Genomic DNA, 17,500 nt, shown 5'->3' with positions numbered 1-17,500 from the left:
TCAGTCAAAATACTCTCTATGGATATTGGCCGATTGTGCAGCATGAACTAGAAATGGCAGTGATATGAGCTGAATTAAAGTGCTTTCTCAGATTAGGCATCTGGTTGAGAAGGAGAGACATGTCATGCAGGCTCCCCCTCGAGAGCCGAGGTCCCTTTTCAGTTCAGCTCCAGTGCTTTTCTGAAGGCAGCTGTCAGATGGGATAGCTCAGGAGGAGACATGGAAGCGTTTTGGGGTTTGGCCCGTCGAGAGGATGTGTGGAGCTTGGGAGAGTAGGGTGCATTTTCTCTAGAATGTTCTGTGAACGTTCTTGACATCCCATTGTTCCCTCTGTATGTCAACGGAGGCCACCAGATCCAGAGGGATGACGTCCCAAGGGATATTTCATGCACACGCGCACACACACACACACACGCACACACACACACACACACACACACACAATGAGTCCTTCACTCAGTCACTTACCTACTCCACGGGGAACTAACATGACTGATCTTTGTTTCTTCTCTCTCTCCCTCTCTCTTGCAGTTGAGCACCCAGACAAAATGGCCAACGACCAAGGTAAGTCATTACCCAGTCTATTAAAGCAGCATGATTTATCACCAATCAATTGATTTATTATTCTTCCTTGTCCTTAATGAATTGTAGCTCAACTACTTTGGTTACTCCACTCAGAGAGAGAGAGAGAGAGAGAGAGAGAGAGAGATAAAGATAAAGAGAGAGAGAGAGAGAGAGAGAGAGAGAGAGTATGACCTGTGGTCAGTGGGATAGTTGTCTATGGGTCGAGGGGAGGTGAATCTCTGTTATTCGTCTGGGCAGCAGCAGCTGGAGAGCTTGTGGCTGTAGGACGGTAGGGAGGATGGCTTGTGGGACGCGGGCCAATTACTGTCCCGCCATCGCAGTCATTACTTTGAGCTTTTTCTCTGGGCCTTTACATGTGAAAAGGAAACCCCAGTCCTCACAAGGAGATATCCATTGCCGTTGTCTTCTTTTTCTTCCTCTTCTTTCTTCTGCACCTCTTTCTACTTCTTCGGCTTTGTCTTTGTCATCTTTTCTTCTTCTTGGTGTTCTTCATCCCCCTCCTTATCGTCATCTTCCCCTTTTGTCTGTCTGTCTTTGTGGGCCGCTTCCTCCTCCTCTCTGCCTCAGTTCCAAATGAGCTATGAAATGGGCACGGCACCACCTCGTTACGTCCCCTCCTTTTATCCCTTTTTAAGACTCCGTGCTCAGCTGCCAGTGATTTTGCCCTTGGAGAAATGGCCGCTTTTTTTTTTTACTTCAGTCTCAATCAGCTGGGCGGAACATTGAGTTTCCGTGGCCGTCTAAGACCCACCCCACCCAATCTCCCCTCCCCCGCACATCCTCCCCACTCGTCACCTCCACATTAACGAGGGTTCGTTAGGGCGCTTATGCTTAATTAGGACCCAGAGAGGACGGGGCCCTTCAAAAGGCCTTTAATTGACATCTTGGGTGGATAACTTTTGCACAGAGGTGCCTTTTTACAGGGGAAGGTGTTAGCTCCAGTTGATTCATTAAGTACAGCCCCCTCAGTATGTTCTCCACGCTCTGAACAGACACTGTCATTTGCCAGCCAGCTTGTTGAATAAGCTTATAATGGAATTTTAACATTGGCGTCTAAATAATTGGAAACATTTCAGTTCCATCAGCCAGCTGGTAAATGGGAAAGTAATAGCCAATAGATTCATATTTAGAATCATTTATTTTCCGGTTTCCTTATGCTCACCTGCGCTCGGAGAGTGGGTCATTTGTCGGACGCTCTGTGGAATTGTCGCTGACCCCTAACATCTGTCATTGTGTGCAAAATACCACCGTGTTGTCGGGAGTAGATCCCTCAGATGGGACTAGTGCAGCGGGGCCATGGCAACCAGCCCAGCCGGGCCCTGGCTATTTAGCCCATTGTATTGGACTGTTGGCTTTTCCAATACTGTGTGATTTTGTTCTCTTTGCTATACACTTTAACACGAGCACTGCTGCTATTTAGTTGCTGGTTAACTGCTGAGCTGTACACTTTTCATTGGCACGCTCAACAGTGTTGTGCAGCATAGCCTTACAGTATATGCTTTATATGTCTATGGTGAGCAGCAGTGTACTGGAATACAGCCTTATTTTGCCACTGCAAGATGCACTACATTCCCTATGGATGAGAGTGGTCCACAACCATAGCCAACATGGCTATAACATCTCAGCCTTTCCTTTGAACCTGGTTGCATATTATATGCAGATAAATCCTGTCAACTCACTCTCCCACACAAACGCATACAGCATACACACACACACACACACACACACACACACACACACACATACACACACACATACGCAATATTTATTTTTGAAATGATCACATACATATGAATTTTCTCACACCCTCCCACGCGCCAACACTTTAGTGCACAAACACACATTCACCCACCCAGTGCCTTTCCCCTCCACGCCCTCTCACACGATGGAATAGCTACAATCGCCCCATATGTGGGCCAGCTGGCCTGTGTGCACTACAAGCTAAATGAGCTCCTTCAGTGTAGCAAAAGCCCTCGCGGGCCTCGGGCCCCTGCCACAAATAAATCACCTCAAACGGCGCCAGGGGAGGCAGCCGTGAAAACGCCCGGCCCAAGATTGATGTCCCGGACGTTCCTGAGGCTCCCCCTGCCCCTCTCCTGCCTAACCCACCCCCGGCCTGGTGGTCCTGACCGGTCGTGGCAGGGGCCATGTGAAAACCGGTGCCTGCTGATCTCTCTCTCCCTCCCTCTCTCTCTCTCTCTCTCTCTCTCTCTCTCCTCTCTCTCTCTCTCTCTCTCTCTCTCTCTCTCTCTCTTTCTCTCTCCCTCCCCCCCCCTCTCTCTCTCTGTCCCTTAATCCTCTGTTGAAAGCAGACAGCGAGACAGGGCGCCCTGGAGGGAAATTCATGGGTCACTCTTGGCCCCAGTCTAGCACCGTGGAGATCCATGAATCCCCAGCACCCTTTAAAAAAAAAAGGGAAAGCTAAAATCCCCACGAGCCCCCAACTGTTCCTGTGGTTCTGTGGTTAGCCAGGGCAGAGATGGGGTGGTGGGGTGTGGAGGGGTCCGACTGATGGATTGGTCTTTCTGTACTCTCCTATCTTCTGCTTTGGGGGGTGAAGTGGAACCCTCCCATACCTCCACATCGCTCCCTTCTTCCCTTCCTCCATCTCATGGCCCTCTGTACTAATGTGGCCATTTGTCATGTCTGCCGTGGCTCTGCCGCTGCTCCTGGTCCTCCCTCCCCAGGCGGAGGTGAGATGAGAGGAGGTAGGCGGGGAGGGGAGAGGGTGGTGTTGGGCACCTCCACGGATCCTCCACGGCTTTCCCCTCCTCCTCCACCCCCCACACAGCAGTGTCCAGCACTGACCAGAGATGTGGACCACCGCAGCCAGGGACACCAGAAGGGACAAAGCACCACTCAGCTGCTCACTGCCTTTCACAAATGACTCGAGTGTCAGCCGACTCCCGGGGGCCATGTTAGACTCGTGATCAACTCAGGTGCTCCAAATTGAGGAAGGGAATTGGGTTTCCTGGTCCTGTCCAAATAGCAAACACAGCATAGCAACACACAGGTTACACACTGTAGCCGTGTCCACAGACTTCCACTGGTGATCTTGTTACTTACTGTAAGGCCCTGTTAGTGTTATGAGTCACACACGGTGTTGTGTTAGGTGAGCTCTGGCACATGTCATATGAGAAGATCGATGTGTCTCGGTGAAGGAGTGTGTCGGGTTCTCCAAGGCCTGTTAGCTGTTAAAGGCCGAGGTGAGAAATAAATGAGAGCTTCAGCGGAGGAAGGAGACTCACGCGAGTTGTTTTGCCGAGTCCTTGGCAAGTCCTGATCTCTCGTGAATGGAAATGACAGCCTCTTCTCTTAACCTCCGCTTCATGACAAACTGTCTACCCCCTCCCCCTCCCCCTCCCCTCGCACCCTTTCCCTCCCCATCTGTAATCATTGACCTTTATCAAGCTGTAGGGCTTTGATGTTTGCTTTGTAGGTGTCTTCGCTTGCCTGGCACAGTAATGCTGTGTGTGTGTGTGTGTGCGTGCGTGTGTGTGTGCGTGCGTGCGTGCGTGCGTGCGTGCGTGCGTGTGTGTGTGTGTGTGTGTGTGTGTGTAGCTTCTGTCAAGACTTTCTTGCCAGAGAGGGCCGTACCTGTCATTTCCATCCACTTGGGGGGGAAAAAAGCTACTTGAGGGAGACAAGAATGGCACTTATCGGTTCAATCACACGCAGTGTTTCAAAATAAAAACCTACTGAAGGCTGGTCCACTAGCATCTCTTTGCTTTATCGCACGATCCTCTTCTGAGAGAAGATTTCAGCCCTGTTTAATGTGGAGGCTGAAGCTCTTCCTCTGTCTGCTTAGCCGTGAAGAGCTGCTCATGGGGATCGTTTAGGTTTTTCCCTTCTCTCTTCCCTGCCAGGTAGCTCTTAGATATGGAGAGGCGTGGGAGGTGTGGGAGGGTGGGTGGATGTGCTGGTTGAGTGTTGAGTGTGCAGGAGCCTGGAGCTGAGGCTCCTGTGAGGCGCAGTCAATCTCTCCCCCTCTCACTCTCTCTGTCTTTTATCGGTCATCTGTCATTGTCACCCCATCCCTGCCCCTCTCTCTCTCTCTGTGTCTTTCTCACTTGCCACTCTCGCTCTCTCTCTACTGCTACATCTCTCTCTATCTATCTATCTTTCTATCTCTACCTCTCTCTCTGTCTCTCTTTTTCTCTACCTGCCTCTCTCTCTCTCTTTCTCTCTCTCTCTGTCCTTCTCACTTGCCACTCTTGCACTCTCTCTCTACTGCTACATCTCTCTCTCTATCTATCTATCTCTACCTCTCTCTCTGTCTCTCTTTTTCTCTACCTGCCTCTCTCTCTCTCTCTTTCTCTCTCTCTCTGTCCTTCTCACTTGCCACTCTTGCTCTCTCTCTACTGCTACATCTCTCTCTGTCTACTCTCTCTCTCTCTCTCTATCTGTCTCTCTCTATCGTTCATGTCTGTCTTACTCTTTATTCCTTTCTCACCCTTTTTCCAATTCACAGGCAGCGTTCCTATTGAGTTGCTTTTTTCATCAGCAGGTGGTCCATTTCAAGTGTTTCTCTACACAACATGAACAGGGAAAAAAACACATTTGTTTGCGTGTGGCACAAGCAAAAATAGATGCAAGGCATGCGGTGTACAAAGTTAAAAATAGTTTAAATAGTGGTTGCTTTTCTTTTTCAACTAAAGGCTGTTGCCTTGCTTGACGTCTGTGCTAAGCCAGGGAGTAAGCTATCAAGAGAAGTGTAATGCATCATAACAACACACACACAGCCAATTTCCAGCTGGCATTTTATAATGCTCAGCTTTTGGAATTTTAGCAGCACCCCTTGCATTAGAGACAAAAAAGTGGTCTCTCTCTCTCTCTCTCCTTACTTCCTCTCTCTCCCTTGCTCCCCCTCTTCTCTGATGGCAGAGAGAGAGAAAGAGTGATAGTGTCTTCGTGTCTCTAGATCACCCATACACTAATCTTACTGATTGGAGTGCTGATTGAAGACCCTTATCACACACTATTCTGCCAAGAGCTCTATCTCTCTCACACACACACAGACACACACACAGACACACACACATACACACACACACACACACACACACACACACACACACACACACACACACACACACATTCATATCCCACAGGCATGTATGCCCTCCACCCCCTCACACACACACACACACACTCACACGTAACACTTTCTTGTTCATTACTGAAATTTCAACACTGTGGCAAGAGCCCAACTTTAATCTGAAGTGATGTTTCTCTTCTCCTTTAAATGTCAAATAAAATCCCTGGCTATCCTTAAGTACCACCACACCAATCCCCAGCAATAACACAAGCTCATTTAATACCTCACCCCTGTACATGTGTTAATTCCACTCACAGAATTTCCCTCCTTTTCTTCCATTTTTCTTCCGATGTCAAGCGCATTCATAGAGACCGCTGTCTTTTACATCACAGTAATTGCCCTTTCCCTCAGAAGCTCCTCAGTCCTGCTGGTTAATGGGGATTTCTTTGGAGATATTTTTGGTCCTTTCGACCGTTAACCAAGACGGGCACCAATCTTACGCCTGCTCTCTGTTCCACAGGTCGCCATGGAGACAGCAGCTACTGGCCGTCTGACAACAACCTCATCGACAGGAGCAGCCTAAATGGTAGGTACCCTTCAGGGGGGCTTTCTTCTAGAACATTGCATGACGCATATCCGCGAGTTACAGGTTACTCAGACAGGTGCGAAAGCTTTGCGAGAGGTAAGGATTCTGTGAGACGTAGAGATGTTCTTGGAGATTTTATTAGAGTAGACATCTTCTCTTGTCTTGTTTTCATCTCACTCGCCCCTTTCATAGCCTACCTCATATGCTACTGTGGACAACTTTCTTGCTGAATCGTCACAATTCACCCAGTCGTCTGAAGAGGGAGTTAATGCAAGAGACTGGCCCTGTGTAGTGTGTGTGTGTGTGTGTGTGTGTGTGTGTGTGTGTGTGTGTGTGTGTGTGTGTGTGGAGGGGGGTAGGGAGGCCTACCTTAGCTGCCACAGGCGATGTGTGTGTGTGGTGGCCCAATAATTAGAGCTGTGATGAGATGGTGAGATTCTGTGTGATGGCAACCACAGGCTCAGGGCAGACGGCTTCATCTCACCACGGGGAGGCCTTTTTGCTCTACATCTCCCTGAGCAAGCTCTCTGTGTGTGTGTGTGCGTGTGTGTGTGTGTGTGTGTGTGTGTGTGTGTGTGTGTGTGTGTGTGTGTGTGTGTGTGTGTGTGTGTGTGTGTGTGTGTGTGTGTGTGTGTGTGTGTGTGTGTGTGTGTGTGTGTGTGTGTGTGTGTGTGTGTGTGTGTGTGTGTGTGTGTGTGTGTGCGTGCGTGTCCATGTTCGAATGACAGTATGTGAGGGCTTGTGCTGTATGTGAGGGCTTTTGCAGTGTGTTTGTGTGTGTGTATGTACATGTGTGTGTGTGTGTGTGTGTGTGTGTGTGTGTGTGTGTGTCTATGGGGAAATCTCTGGATAATTAACACGGCAGTGGTTAATCACAAGCCGCACAGCGGGGAGGAGAGAGACACACAGACGGGGGACTGATTGAGGGATGAGAGAGATGGTTGGTGTGTGTGTGTGTGTGTGTGTGTGTGTTGCCTGTGTGTGTGTGTGTGTGTGTGTGTGTGTGTGTGTGTGTGTGTGTGTGTGTGTGTGTGTGTGTGTGTGTGTGTTGTGTGTGTGTGTGTGTGTGTGTGTGTGTGTGTGCTTATGGCACTCATCAAGTGGGTCTCCATCAGCCTTAGCTAATAGCAGATGACGGTGAACTGAAATTCTCTCTCTCTCTGACCCACACTAGTACACACACACACACACAAACACACACACACACACACACACACCTACACACACTCACACACACACTCTGTCACACACAAATGTGGTGACAGCACACTGGCTGCCCTGCCTCAGAGCCTGACAGTATTAAGGTGGAGGCAGTGTGGCATCAATGATTAAAACAGATGGCTTAGAGTATCTTTCTCTCTCACTCACACACACACACACACACACACACACACACATACACACACACACCTGAGGGATCACCATCTGACATGGGAACTGAGAAAAATAAGACACGGTTCTTAGTGGAATGAGGTGTGAGGCTGCGAAAGTAGCAGCACAACCTCCACCTACAGTAATCCCTGGCACAAGCACATAGAGACACACACACACACACACACACACACACACACACACACACACACACACACACACACACACACACACACCCACACACACACACACACACACATACACACAAACACACACACACACACACACGCACACACACGTACACACACACACACCATGCATGCACATATTGCAAAAACAGACAAGCTAATACATTCACTCATGCATACAAATACACACACACACACACTCAAAGTGAAGTGACCCTTTTATCTACGATGGTAATAGCCAACTAGTCACATTTGCATATATATACATATATTTCCTTCTGCTCATCTGCATATGCATCTATTATCCAAATCCCTTTATTCACTGTCTTCCACACACCTTGGGAGAAGAATTGCCTTCTCATTTTCAAATTTGCTTTCCTGGTTATTATTGGCCCTCAACATTTAGAAACTGGAAAAAGGCAGTGGCTTAATAGCACAATGGACCTGGCCATTAGAACAGATTTGGCACAAATGAAGTTTCGATTGCAGGGCGCTGCAGTTCTGCAATAACTGAGTCTCTCTCTTGCTCTCTCTCTCTCTCTCTCTCTCTCTCTCTCTCTCTCTCTCTCTCTGCTCTCTCTCTCTCTCTCTCTCTCTCTCTCTCCATCCCCCTCATCCCCTCCAAAGCCCCAGCTCATTCCCCCGAAATGTTTCATTTAGCTCAAGTGCTTCCAGGCAGAACCAGTTGAGCCCAGAGTCATTACAAATGATGTGGAAATGAACAGGCTGCTCACCGCCACTGAGACTCTATTGGATATTAATGCCGGGGTAATTTTTGCACCCCGCTCGGCTCGCCAAAGCGGTAGTTAAGCAACCGTGAGCTTCAGCGGGTGTAAGCTTACAGTACCTGCACGCACACGCAGTCACACACACGCACATAAAACAATCCCATGTGACACATACCATTTAAGTTACAGTAAGAATATGTTAGAACACATCATTATCGCCCCTTTCATATACATGGACATCACATTGGAAAAAATATATATTGAATATATCTCATTTCTTTACAACGTACCGTGTATGTTAAAGGACAGTGTGAAATATATATATACAAGCTCGTTGTCCTCTCTCCCACTCTTTGTCACAGTGTCAGAGCTGTTGACATGCTCACACAATTCCACCACTGACCTTTGGAATTAATCAGTCCAGGCCGATGGCCTTCATTATGGCCACATGCAGACGCACTAATGGCAGCGAACACCATGGACGAGTAATTGTTCTTAATATAGCTTCTAGTCCGCTCAGACTCTGTCTATGTGCAGTTGGGGGCCTTGTAGCATATACAGTGGGTACGGGTTGAGAATGCACCTTCTCCCGCGGGACTCCCGAAGAGATCCCGCAGGCCGTCAAGCCGATTTTTTTCGAGCCTAAGGCAATGTACCCAAACAACCACCAGGTGGCAGAGAGTTTCATCCCGCATTTCAAAATGATGAAGACCGCATATCCGTCAATAGTCGACTCCTTAATCTCATTTAATCATTACAATGAAGGTGATGACTGGCGAAATTATTCAAACAACGTTTCAATGAACCATTGTTGAAATGAATGAAAATGGTTATAGAAAATCGCCTACAGCCTAACGCCGACACAGCTGATTCTTTGATTGATTCTAAGCTGTTTTGATGTAGGGGATGGGTAAACTGGCGCGCTACAAACATGCTACCAATCAAATGTAATATTAGTAGGACTAGCCTACTTAGACACTTTAGTCATAGGCAACGTTGCCATGTTCATTTGGGCTAGAAGTGCTTGCTTGTGGTGGCGCTCCTGTCCGCTGCTTCTCCCGAATTGTGTGGCAAATTTGTCAGCAATCAGCTTAAATGTCAAATCATATTTATTTCTCTTTGTCGCCATGGTATTGGGGGAAACGCGGAGAAACGAGATGGTCAGTCCTCGTATTTTTTCTTCGCGTTTCGTTATAAGAAATATATAAGTAATAGTTAGTCTTCTTCCGTATTGAACAGACGGCTACGGGACGCTCTTTGTTCCGTCAATGCACACACACTACAATGAAAAACACACAAAGAAATCACTAAACATATAGCCTACAACCTAATGACACTTTAATGCAGCGTTTCTCAAACTATGGGCCGCGAAACGTGGAGACTGCTGCTGGTCCGCGAGACATGGGGTGAAATTAGGTCCGGTGATCTGATAATTTGCTGCGCAATTGACCAAGCAACCGCGGACCGACAGAAAAAGAAAGCAAACGTTGCGGCGGAAATGCTTCCTAATTTGATGTGTTTAAACATAGAGACATACAATTAGGTGTGTCTGTTATTATGATAATTTTCGAGCATGCTTGTCCATAGCTCAGTGACAGGTGTTAATAGCCTTGCCATAAGCACTGCTGCAGGTGCTTCTTTTATTATGCGGTTAGAGCATATAAGCGCTTACTCATATAGACTATAACTCAGGGACAGGTGCAAAACCACCAACTGGGATGGATCGAAGGGCAAGCAAGCACTGCCACACAACGTGAAGGCCTTTGTGTTGTCAACAAAACAGAAAGTTTTCTACGATGGGGAGAAGTGGCCGCAAGGACTGCATCGATGAGATCAACGAATACAGTAATGTTTTACAACCCAGCTGGTATCCGCTGTTCATTCCGACATATCCCCACTCGGCGGTAGGCCTAGGCCTATTTAACTTTTTTTTTTTTTCAAACAACGTGCCATTCCGACATGAGGTCATTAATAGGCTATTAATGTCATAACTATTAGGCTATCATTAGGCTTACTATGCATGGCTGTAGGCAGCTATGAGGCCACTGAGATCTGGACCTCATCGGTTTTGTGAAAGCCGATTGGAAATACTTAAGTTTAGAGCGAACGTTTCAACTATGTTTGCCATGGTAGACAAAAACACTCAAATAAAACAATAGCCTAAAAAATAACTGCATGCGTAATGGACACGGCTCTATATCCTAAATAATTTTCGAGGTTCGCCATTTGGTAATATGACCTATCCTTACTGACAATAATTTAGATTAAGCACAACTAAAGTTGCACGAAGGCAAAATACAGTCCTAAAAGCCTATTCTATATAGCCTGGCCAATATTGTAGATGTGCAAAAGCAGCATTTGCGTGCGTGCTTGCCGGTGAGGTGTAGCCTACAAAAATGAGCATAACATCTGATTATTAAAGTATGGCTATAGGATATAGGCTAGAGAAGAGTTGGTTTAAAATTCAAGTGTAGTAAAAAAGTTTGTGCACATCCCCGGTCAAGGTGCAGAACAAGAGTAGGCTAAATCATAAAAAAAAATGGAAAAAGGTTCGCACACTTGAAATCCTTCTTTTATAGGATATAGGCTAGAGAAGAGTTGGTTTAAAATTCAAGTGTAGTAAAAAAGTTTGTGCACATCCCCGGTCAAGGTGCAGAACAAGAGTAGGATAAATCATAAAAAAAATGGAAAAAGGTTCGCACACTTGAAATCCTTCTTTTTTGATTTGATTTGGTCTTCTTCAGATTAAAATTCAAGTACGTGCGCTATTTAACCCCTCGAGACCGACTGCAGTCTGCTGACACAGCCAGACGACTCCCCCAACCCATTCATTCGTTTTGGCCGATATAATCCATTCATTCGTTTTGTGCGTAGGCCTATATAGATTCCTGCATGCTGCATTACCGTGACCCTTAGCCTACCTTGTGGATGATTTTTTCTCATTGGAATACAGCAGGACAGAATGCCTTTTATCTAACAAACGCAAAAGCTGAGATTGTTGGAAGGACTAGGCTACTCAACAAACTTGTTTTTCGTTTCTGGGAGATCTCGTTATCGTTTTGGATTGTCGGATTTTTATACTTATTGTTTGGACTTATGGACAATGAACTTTGAGGGGTGGTTGTTAGTGCTTTACAAAGCTTTGTGTTAATAAGTGTCGGTCCTCCTATCCTTCAGCTCACTGCGCGATGCAGTTGCGCATAGTGGCCACGAAGTCATTAACTGTTTACGACACAATACATGATATTTGTGTTTTTCGTTTCTTAGATTTAATGCATGTTTGACATGTAAACAGGCCTTCAGTCCGTTAACTTAAGGCCTTCTTTTGCATGGGGTTGCTCTATTATTATGCACTATTATGTGCGTAGTGGCTGCATAGCCTACTCTTATAATAAGAGGCAAATTGTTACAGGACAACTTAAACTGACTTCCCCAATGCTTCCCCGCAGCACATTACATTTTAATATAGGCTAATATAGGATGAACAAAGTCTATGCTATATTAAATCCAGTAGCCTAATAATTCTATGTGCCACGTCCGATTTCGCAAGTGATGTAGTAGGCTACGTTTAAACATCGACAAATGTCTGTGAGACTACCCATTTCATGAAGAGCAATTGTCTTGTGCGATCATTCCCCCTCCCCCACACTTGTCTAACCAGTTAACTAGACATTATAGCCTACCTGTATGCGGCATTGGACGATTGCCTCCCTCCCCCCTCTCTCTCGACAGACACTTCCTGACACTAGGGCTCGGGATCATGACATCAAAACTTCGCGGGCACAGCCACATTGGCAGCTTCACTCCTTAGTTTACTATGGATTACTATGGATTTACTCCCGCCTTTTAGTGTGTTCCTGTTACTTAGTTTAGTGTAGTGGGGTGTAACAGTGCAACCCACGATCGCAAGAGGAAAAGAATAAATCGCTACTATTTCTGCTTCTTGTCTTGTGCATCTGAATGAATGGATATTACGTTCAGTGCGCTACCAAATGGCGGCGATATTCCTAGAATGCAAGGCGTGTGCCCGAGCCCTATTATGTAAATGTAAAAATGTCTGTGTGTGTGTGTGTGTGTGTGTGTGTGTGTGTGTGTGTGTGTGTGTGTGTGCGCGCTGAACCACGAATTCACATATTAACTTTTCTTTTCAGCAGACATCGCAATCATAAAAAAATCGCAAAACTTTTTAATAAAATAATGCCTCTTGTCTTAATGGGTTCCGGAGGTTCGTAGAGTAAGTTTTGAACCCCGGTCGCTGACGTATGATTAAGATGCCTCAACCATTTACGCCACAGTTCGAGTGTCAATTTCTTCGCACTTAGCCAAGAAATATAAAGGATTCAGTCAGTCGAGTTCATTTAGCCTATTCGCGGCATGCACTTGAAACGCCGATCAAAAGTTCTGACATGTTAAACTGACGTTAGTCATTAATTCACCACATGATAAAATGCTGTTATATTGACGCACAGTAGCCCACGGTAGTCTATGTCTATCTCTGAATCAACATGAACATGCATAACGAGATCCATATATTCTAAGTTGCTAGAAACTTCTTTTGCGGAGCTAGGCCTAGTCGATGGTTACAATGAATCACCCTCACTGAATCACCCGCACTCCTATCGCATATCTGACCATCCATTGTTATAATGTTACAAAATGCGCGATCTTCTCCAATCATGTAGCCTACGGTTATAAGTAAAGTGACATGATAGGCATGTAGGCCTATTAAAGATATTTCTGTTAAATACGTTTTATTTTCAGTTGTCAAAAGTGGTGGGGACAAAATCTGTGATAAAGTGCTGGGTAAGCTAGCGTCGCCGGTTAAAATGAACATGCCTCCGTTTTAAAATAGCCTATAGGCCTACACATTTCTAAGTATTCCTAACATAAATGTAGCCTAAATGTCCATCTTGTCCATCTCTTTCGTCTTCGCCTTGACAATAATAGCCTATTCACGGAAATGCGGTCTTGTAACCGTAATGAATTAATGAATTAATCTAAGGTTGCCTATATCGAGTCTTTCAGGTTGAATTGAAGGCTTCTAAAACCATTTTCATTAATTTCAACAATGGTTTATTGAAACGTCGTTTGATTATAATTTCGCCAGTCATCACCTTCATTTTAATGATTAAATGAGACGGATTAAATGAGACGGATATGCGGAGCATTTCTCTCCCTCTCCATTGATCAAAACGTTGCTCTAGCATCTCTGCTGGACTGACTGAGTTATAGGCTACGTCGAGTGAGAGAGCCAGCTGTGAGGTACGCTGTAAAACATTCGAAAACTCTGAAACTGCAATCTGACATGCCAAGCGTGATGTCTCTTTTCTCCGCTTGTCACCAGCGCGGTGTCTTCGGGTTTTTCCGTGTTTTCCGGTATGAGCCGAACCTTCCTTTTATTAAGGCGGTCTTATGTTGCCCCCTTGCGGTTGCAGTTTTAATTAAAGTCCCGATGCTTCGGGAGTCCCGATGTGCGGGAAAGAAAGGAGCATTCTCAACCCGTACCATCTGTAATCACTACTCTTGAAATCTGAGTATTCGCGAGAGCACAATTGAATTGTGTCCGCAAGATACTCTGGCAATGACCAATGATGCACGTTACTTTTGCCCCAGGCATCGGGGGAAACCTAAAAAGGAGTGGGCGAGCTAAACCGATGATGACAGCGCTACAACTAGTTTTTGGTCGTAGTTTTATCCAATTGCGTCGAAGTCCAGAAGCAGTCAGAGTAAACATTGGTCGTAGTGTTATCCAATTGCGTGCAGTCAGATTTTGAGTTGGCCCTCGAGTTGGGCCATTTTCATTATTCGTAGCCAGACCCTTGATCTGAAAGGTTCCAGGGTCTGGTTAACTACCAGGCTATATAATCGCTAGTATCACTGTGGAACAGATCTGGGCCACACCCAAGCAAAAGCGGGGCCACATCTGGTTTAGGGTCAGTGACTTCCTTAAAAGGACTTCCTTCCTTTTTCAAACATGCATAGTGCTGTTGTTGGTGACTAAGTTCCTAGAAGGTCAAACACTAAAATCAAAACCCAAATTAGTGTTCTTGACAACAACTAAATACATATGAAACCTCTTTTACTGTGAGAGAACAGGCATCGCACACTCCCACACTCACAATCACGCAAAGACAAAAGAAGATCAGCATCTGGAATTCACAGTGTGCGTGTAACCAGGAAGGAACATCTCTGATACACCAAACCTCTTCCTTTTCACGAATGTTGCGAAAGGAGATGCATTCAGCCAGGGCCTCCTGGTGTGGATCTGTGTGATACCCAGCTGTGATGATAACGGAAGCCATTTGAATATTTTTCGGGCCTTTTTGCCTTTCTCCCATTGACTGACAGTCCCGAGGCGCGATGTGCGAGATGCTGTGCGAAGGCAGCGGGGATTTGGGGTGGGGGTGACTCTAGCGAGAACAAAGCAGGAAGGTTTGTGTGTCGTATCTCTCCTGCGCATCAGCGCTTCCCGCATCGCCGCCGCTTTTACACCCCACCCTGCACGCCTCCGTGTTGACTCGGAAAAGACACTTTCCTTCTCTCCTATTCGCACTTCAGTGTCGACGTGGAAAAGAGACTTTCTTTTTTCCCCTATTCGCGTCAGCTTGCGGTATAGCAGTCAGCCACAGTCGAGTCGACCGTAGCCACTGTGAAGTGCAAAGCTGAAAAATTGCAGCAAGACACAACCCGACACCGTATGCTGTAGAGAGGGCTCCATTTCCCATGTTTAAACTGAAAACTCATCTAATTCTTCTGATAGAACTCGCTTCTAATCTATATTTTCAAATGAACAAAAAAAACTTTCAAAACTTTGCACCAGCAAACAAGCGCCCAACCACAGCTTCCTTGAGACCAACACAGCTTCCTGACTCCATCAGCTCCACTCTCACACAGCAATGAAAAGGTGCGGGGGGGGGGGGGACTGACAATAAGCCACCTTATTGTCAGTTCTATAGGACTCACAGTGGAGCATTAGGAGATGAATGCTCTACCACTGGACTGTTAGCAGAGGTGCGCCAGATGAATGAATGCTCTACCACTACGGCTGTTAGCAGAGGACTGTTAGCAGAGGAGTGCCAGATGAATGAACGCTCTACCACTACAGCTGTTAGCAGAGGACATATGCTGTAGAGAAGAGGAAGAGGAAGGCTGTGAGAGGAGACACAGAGGAGGAGTGAGGAGGCCATGCTGGGTGTCCACACGGCCAACCGTTAACGGCTGCTAATGGGGTCTGGGTGAAGTGGAGGAAGAGGGGGGCAGGCGGGCAGGCGGGCAGGGGGTCTGTCTTTCTCTTTTTCACGCCAGCAAAGTGAGCTGACGACAGGTTCAATTGATGGTGCTCTCTGTCATTCATTACCTTGACCTTGAAGAGTGTGTGTGTGTGTGTGTGAGTGAATGTGTGCATGTGTTTGGTGTCTGAGACAGACAGAGAGAGAGAGAGAGAGTGTGTGTGTGTGTGTGTGTGTGTGTGTGTGTGTGTGTGTGTGTGTGTGTGTGTGTGTGTGTGTGTGTGTGTGTGTGTGTGTGTGTGTGTGTGTGTGTGTCTGGTGTGTGTGTGTGTGTGTGTGTGTGTGTGTGTGTGTGTGTGTGTGTGTCTGTGTGTCTATGTCTACCAAAACAGAGAAAAAGGTGTGGAATGTTCTTAACATTCACACTTAGCATTCAACATCCTCTCCATACAGACAGACAGACAGATAGAGAGAAAGATAGCCTAAAAGAAAGACAATAAAGATACCCACTCACCCCTACCTCCTCAGCCCCCACCCCAGCGCACCCCACCCTCCTCTCCCACCCCATCACCCCATCCACTCGTGCTTCACCCAGTCACCATGGCAATGACGCAGGGCCGTCTCCATAGGGCTGTTTCCGTTCTCCGTGGGCTTTGTCCTCCAGCTGTCTAGCAGGTGCAGTCCATCGTCTGCCCACCTGCCCATACACATCACTGCATTCAGCACGCCACCACTGTGGCCCTGAGCAACAGCCTCTCTCTCTCTCTCTCTCTCTCTTTCTTTCTCTTTCTCTTTTTCTCTCTCTCTCTCAATTCAATTCAATTCATAGAGCTTTATTGGCATGCGTGATACAATGTTACATATACATTGTGACACTCTCTCTCTCTCTTTCTCACTGTCTCTCTCTTTCTCTCTCTCTTTCCCTCTGCTTCCCTCCCTCTCTCTTTCACTCTCCTTCTATCTCTGCTCTCTCTCTGTGCCCTCTTCTCTTTCTCGTCCTCCCACCCTCTCTATCTCAACCTCTCTCTCTCTCTCCCTCCCTCTCTCTCTGCCTGTCACTTTGTCTCTCACGCACACTCTCTTCCTTTCTGTCTCTCTCAACCTCTTCCCTACTATGTCCACCTCTACCCCTGTCTCCCTCTCTGTCTCTGTCTCTCTCTCTCTCTCTCTCTCTCTCTCTCTCCCTCTTCCTCTCTCTGCTCTCTTTGAATGCCTCTCAGTTCTCAGTCCGAGGTTGGCTACCGAAGCTCTCCATTTTTTTATTTATTTATATCGTTCTGGGGGGAAAACGGCCGGCTCTTTTGTCCAAGCTCAAAGCGGGCTTCTCATCGTCCATCTGATTCACCCATCCTGCCCACACAGGTCGCTCTCTTCGCATCGCTCGCTCACACTCGTTTTCTTTCATCCCTCCTTTGATAGTCTCTCCTTCTCTCATCCCACTCCTTGCCACGCTATACCTCCTTCATCTCGTCTCCCTCGTCTCATCCTGCCCAAATGTTCTGGTGCCTCTCCTGGGAGTGATTCACAGCAGCACAGTGTTCCAGCACAGGGGGGGGAAAAAGCACACATTTTTGCACAGGGCCATAAATAGGATGGAAAGATAAGTGATGATATGTGTCAGTTGAGATGCAGAAAGTTAGTTGTAAAAGTGTGACCGGAACGTTCCACAGAGTCAAGGTCAGGACTGCGCCGCTCAAGATGCATTATTACAGCGCACCAGAGCACCTCACTGTCTCTCTCTGTCTCTCAATCACTCACTCACTCTCTCTCTCTTT

The 17,500-nt window shown here is 46.8% G+C and overlaps 1 protein-coding gene across 1 annotated transcript in view; it reads left to right on the top strand.

Moving 5' to 3' along the window:
- Positions 1 to 17,500, top strand: part of dcc (DCC netrin 1 receptor) — a gene marked incomplete at its 5' end in the record, with an annotated part of 156,712 nt that overhangs the window by 113,455 nt on the left and 25,757 nt on the right. The window contains 2 exons of the mRNA XM_062553554.1: positions 532 to 564; positions 6,144 to 6,209. Coding sequence (XP_062409538.1) covers positions 532 to 564; positions 6,144 to 6,209 — 99 coding nt within the window. The remainder of the gene's footprint in view (positions 1 to 531; positions 565 to 6,143; positions 6,210 to 17,500) is intronic.

This window comes from Sardina pilchardus, chromosome 14 (genome assembly GCF_963854185.1).
Source record: "Sardina pilchardus chromosome 14, fSarPil1.1, whole genome shotgun sequence".
In the NCBI taxonomy this organism is placed as follows: Eukaryota; Metazoa; Chordata; class Actinopteri; order Clupeiformes; family Clupeidae; genus Sardina; species Sardina pilchardus.
Note: the sequence above shows the minus strand (reverse complement) of the source record. Positions and strands in the feature narration are given on the sequence as shown.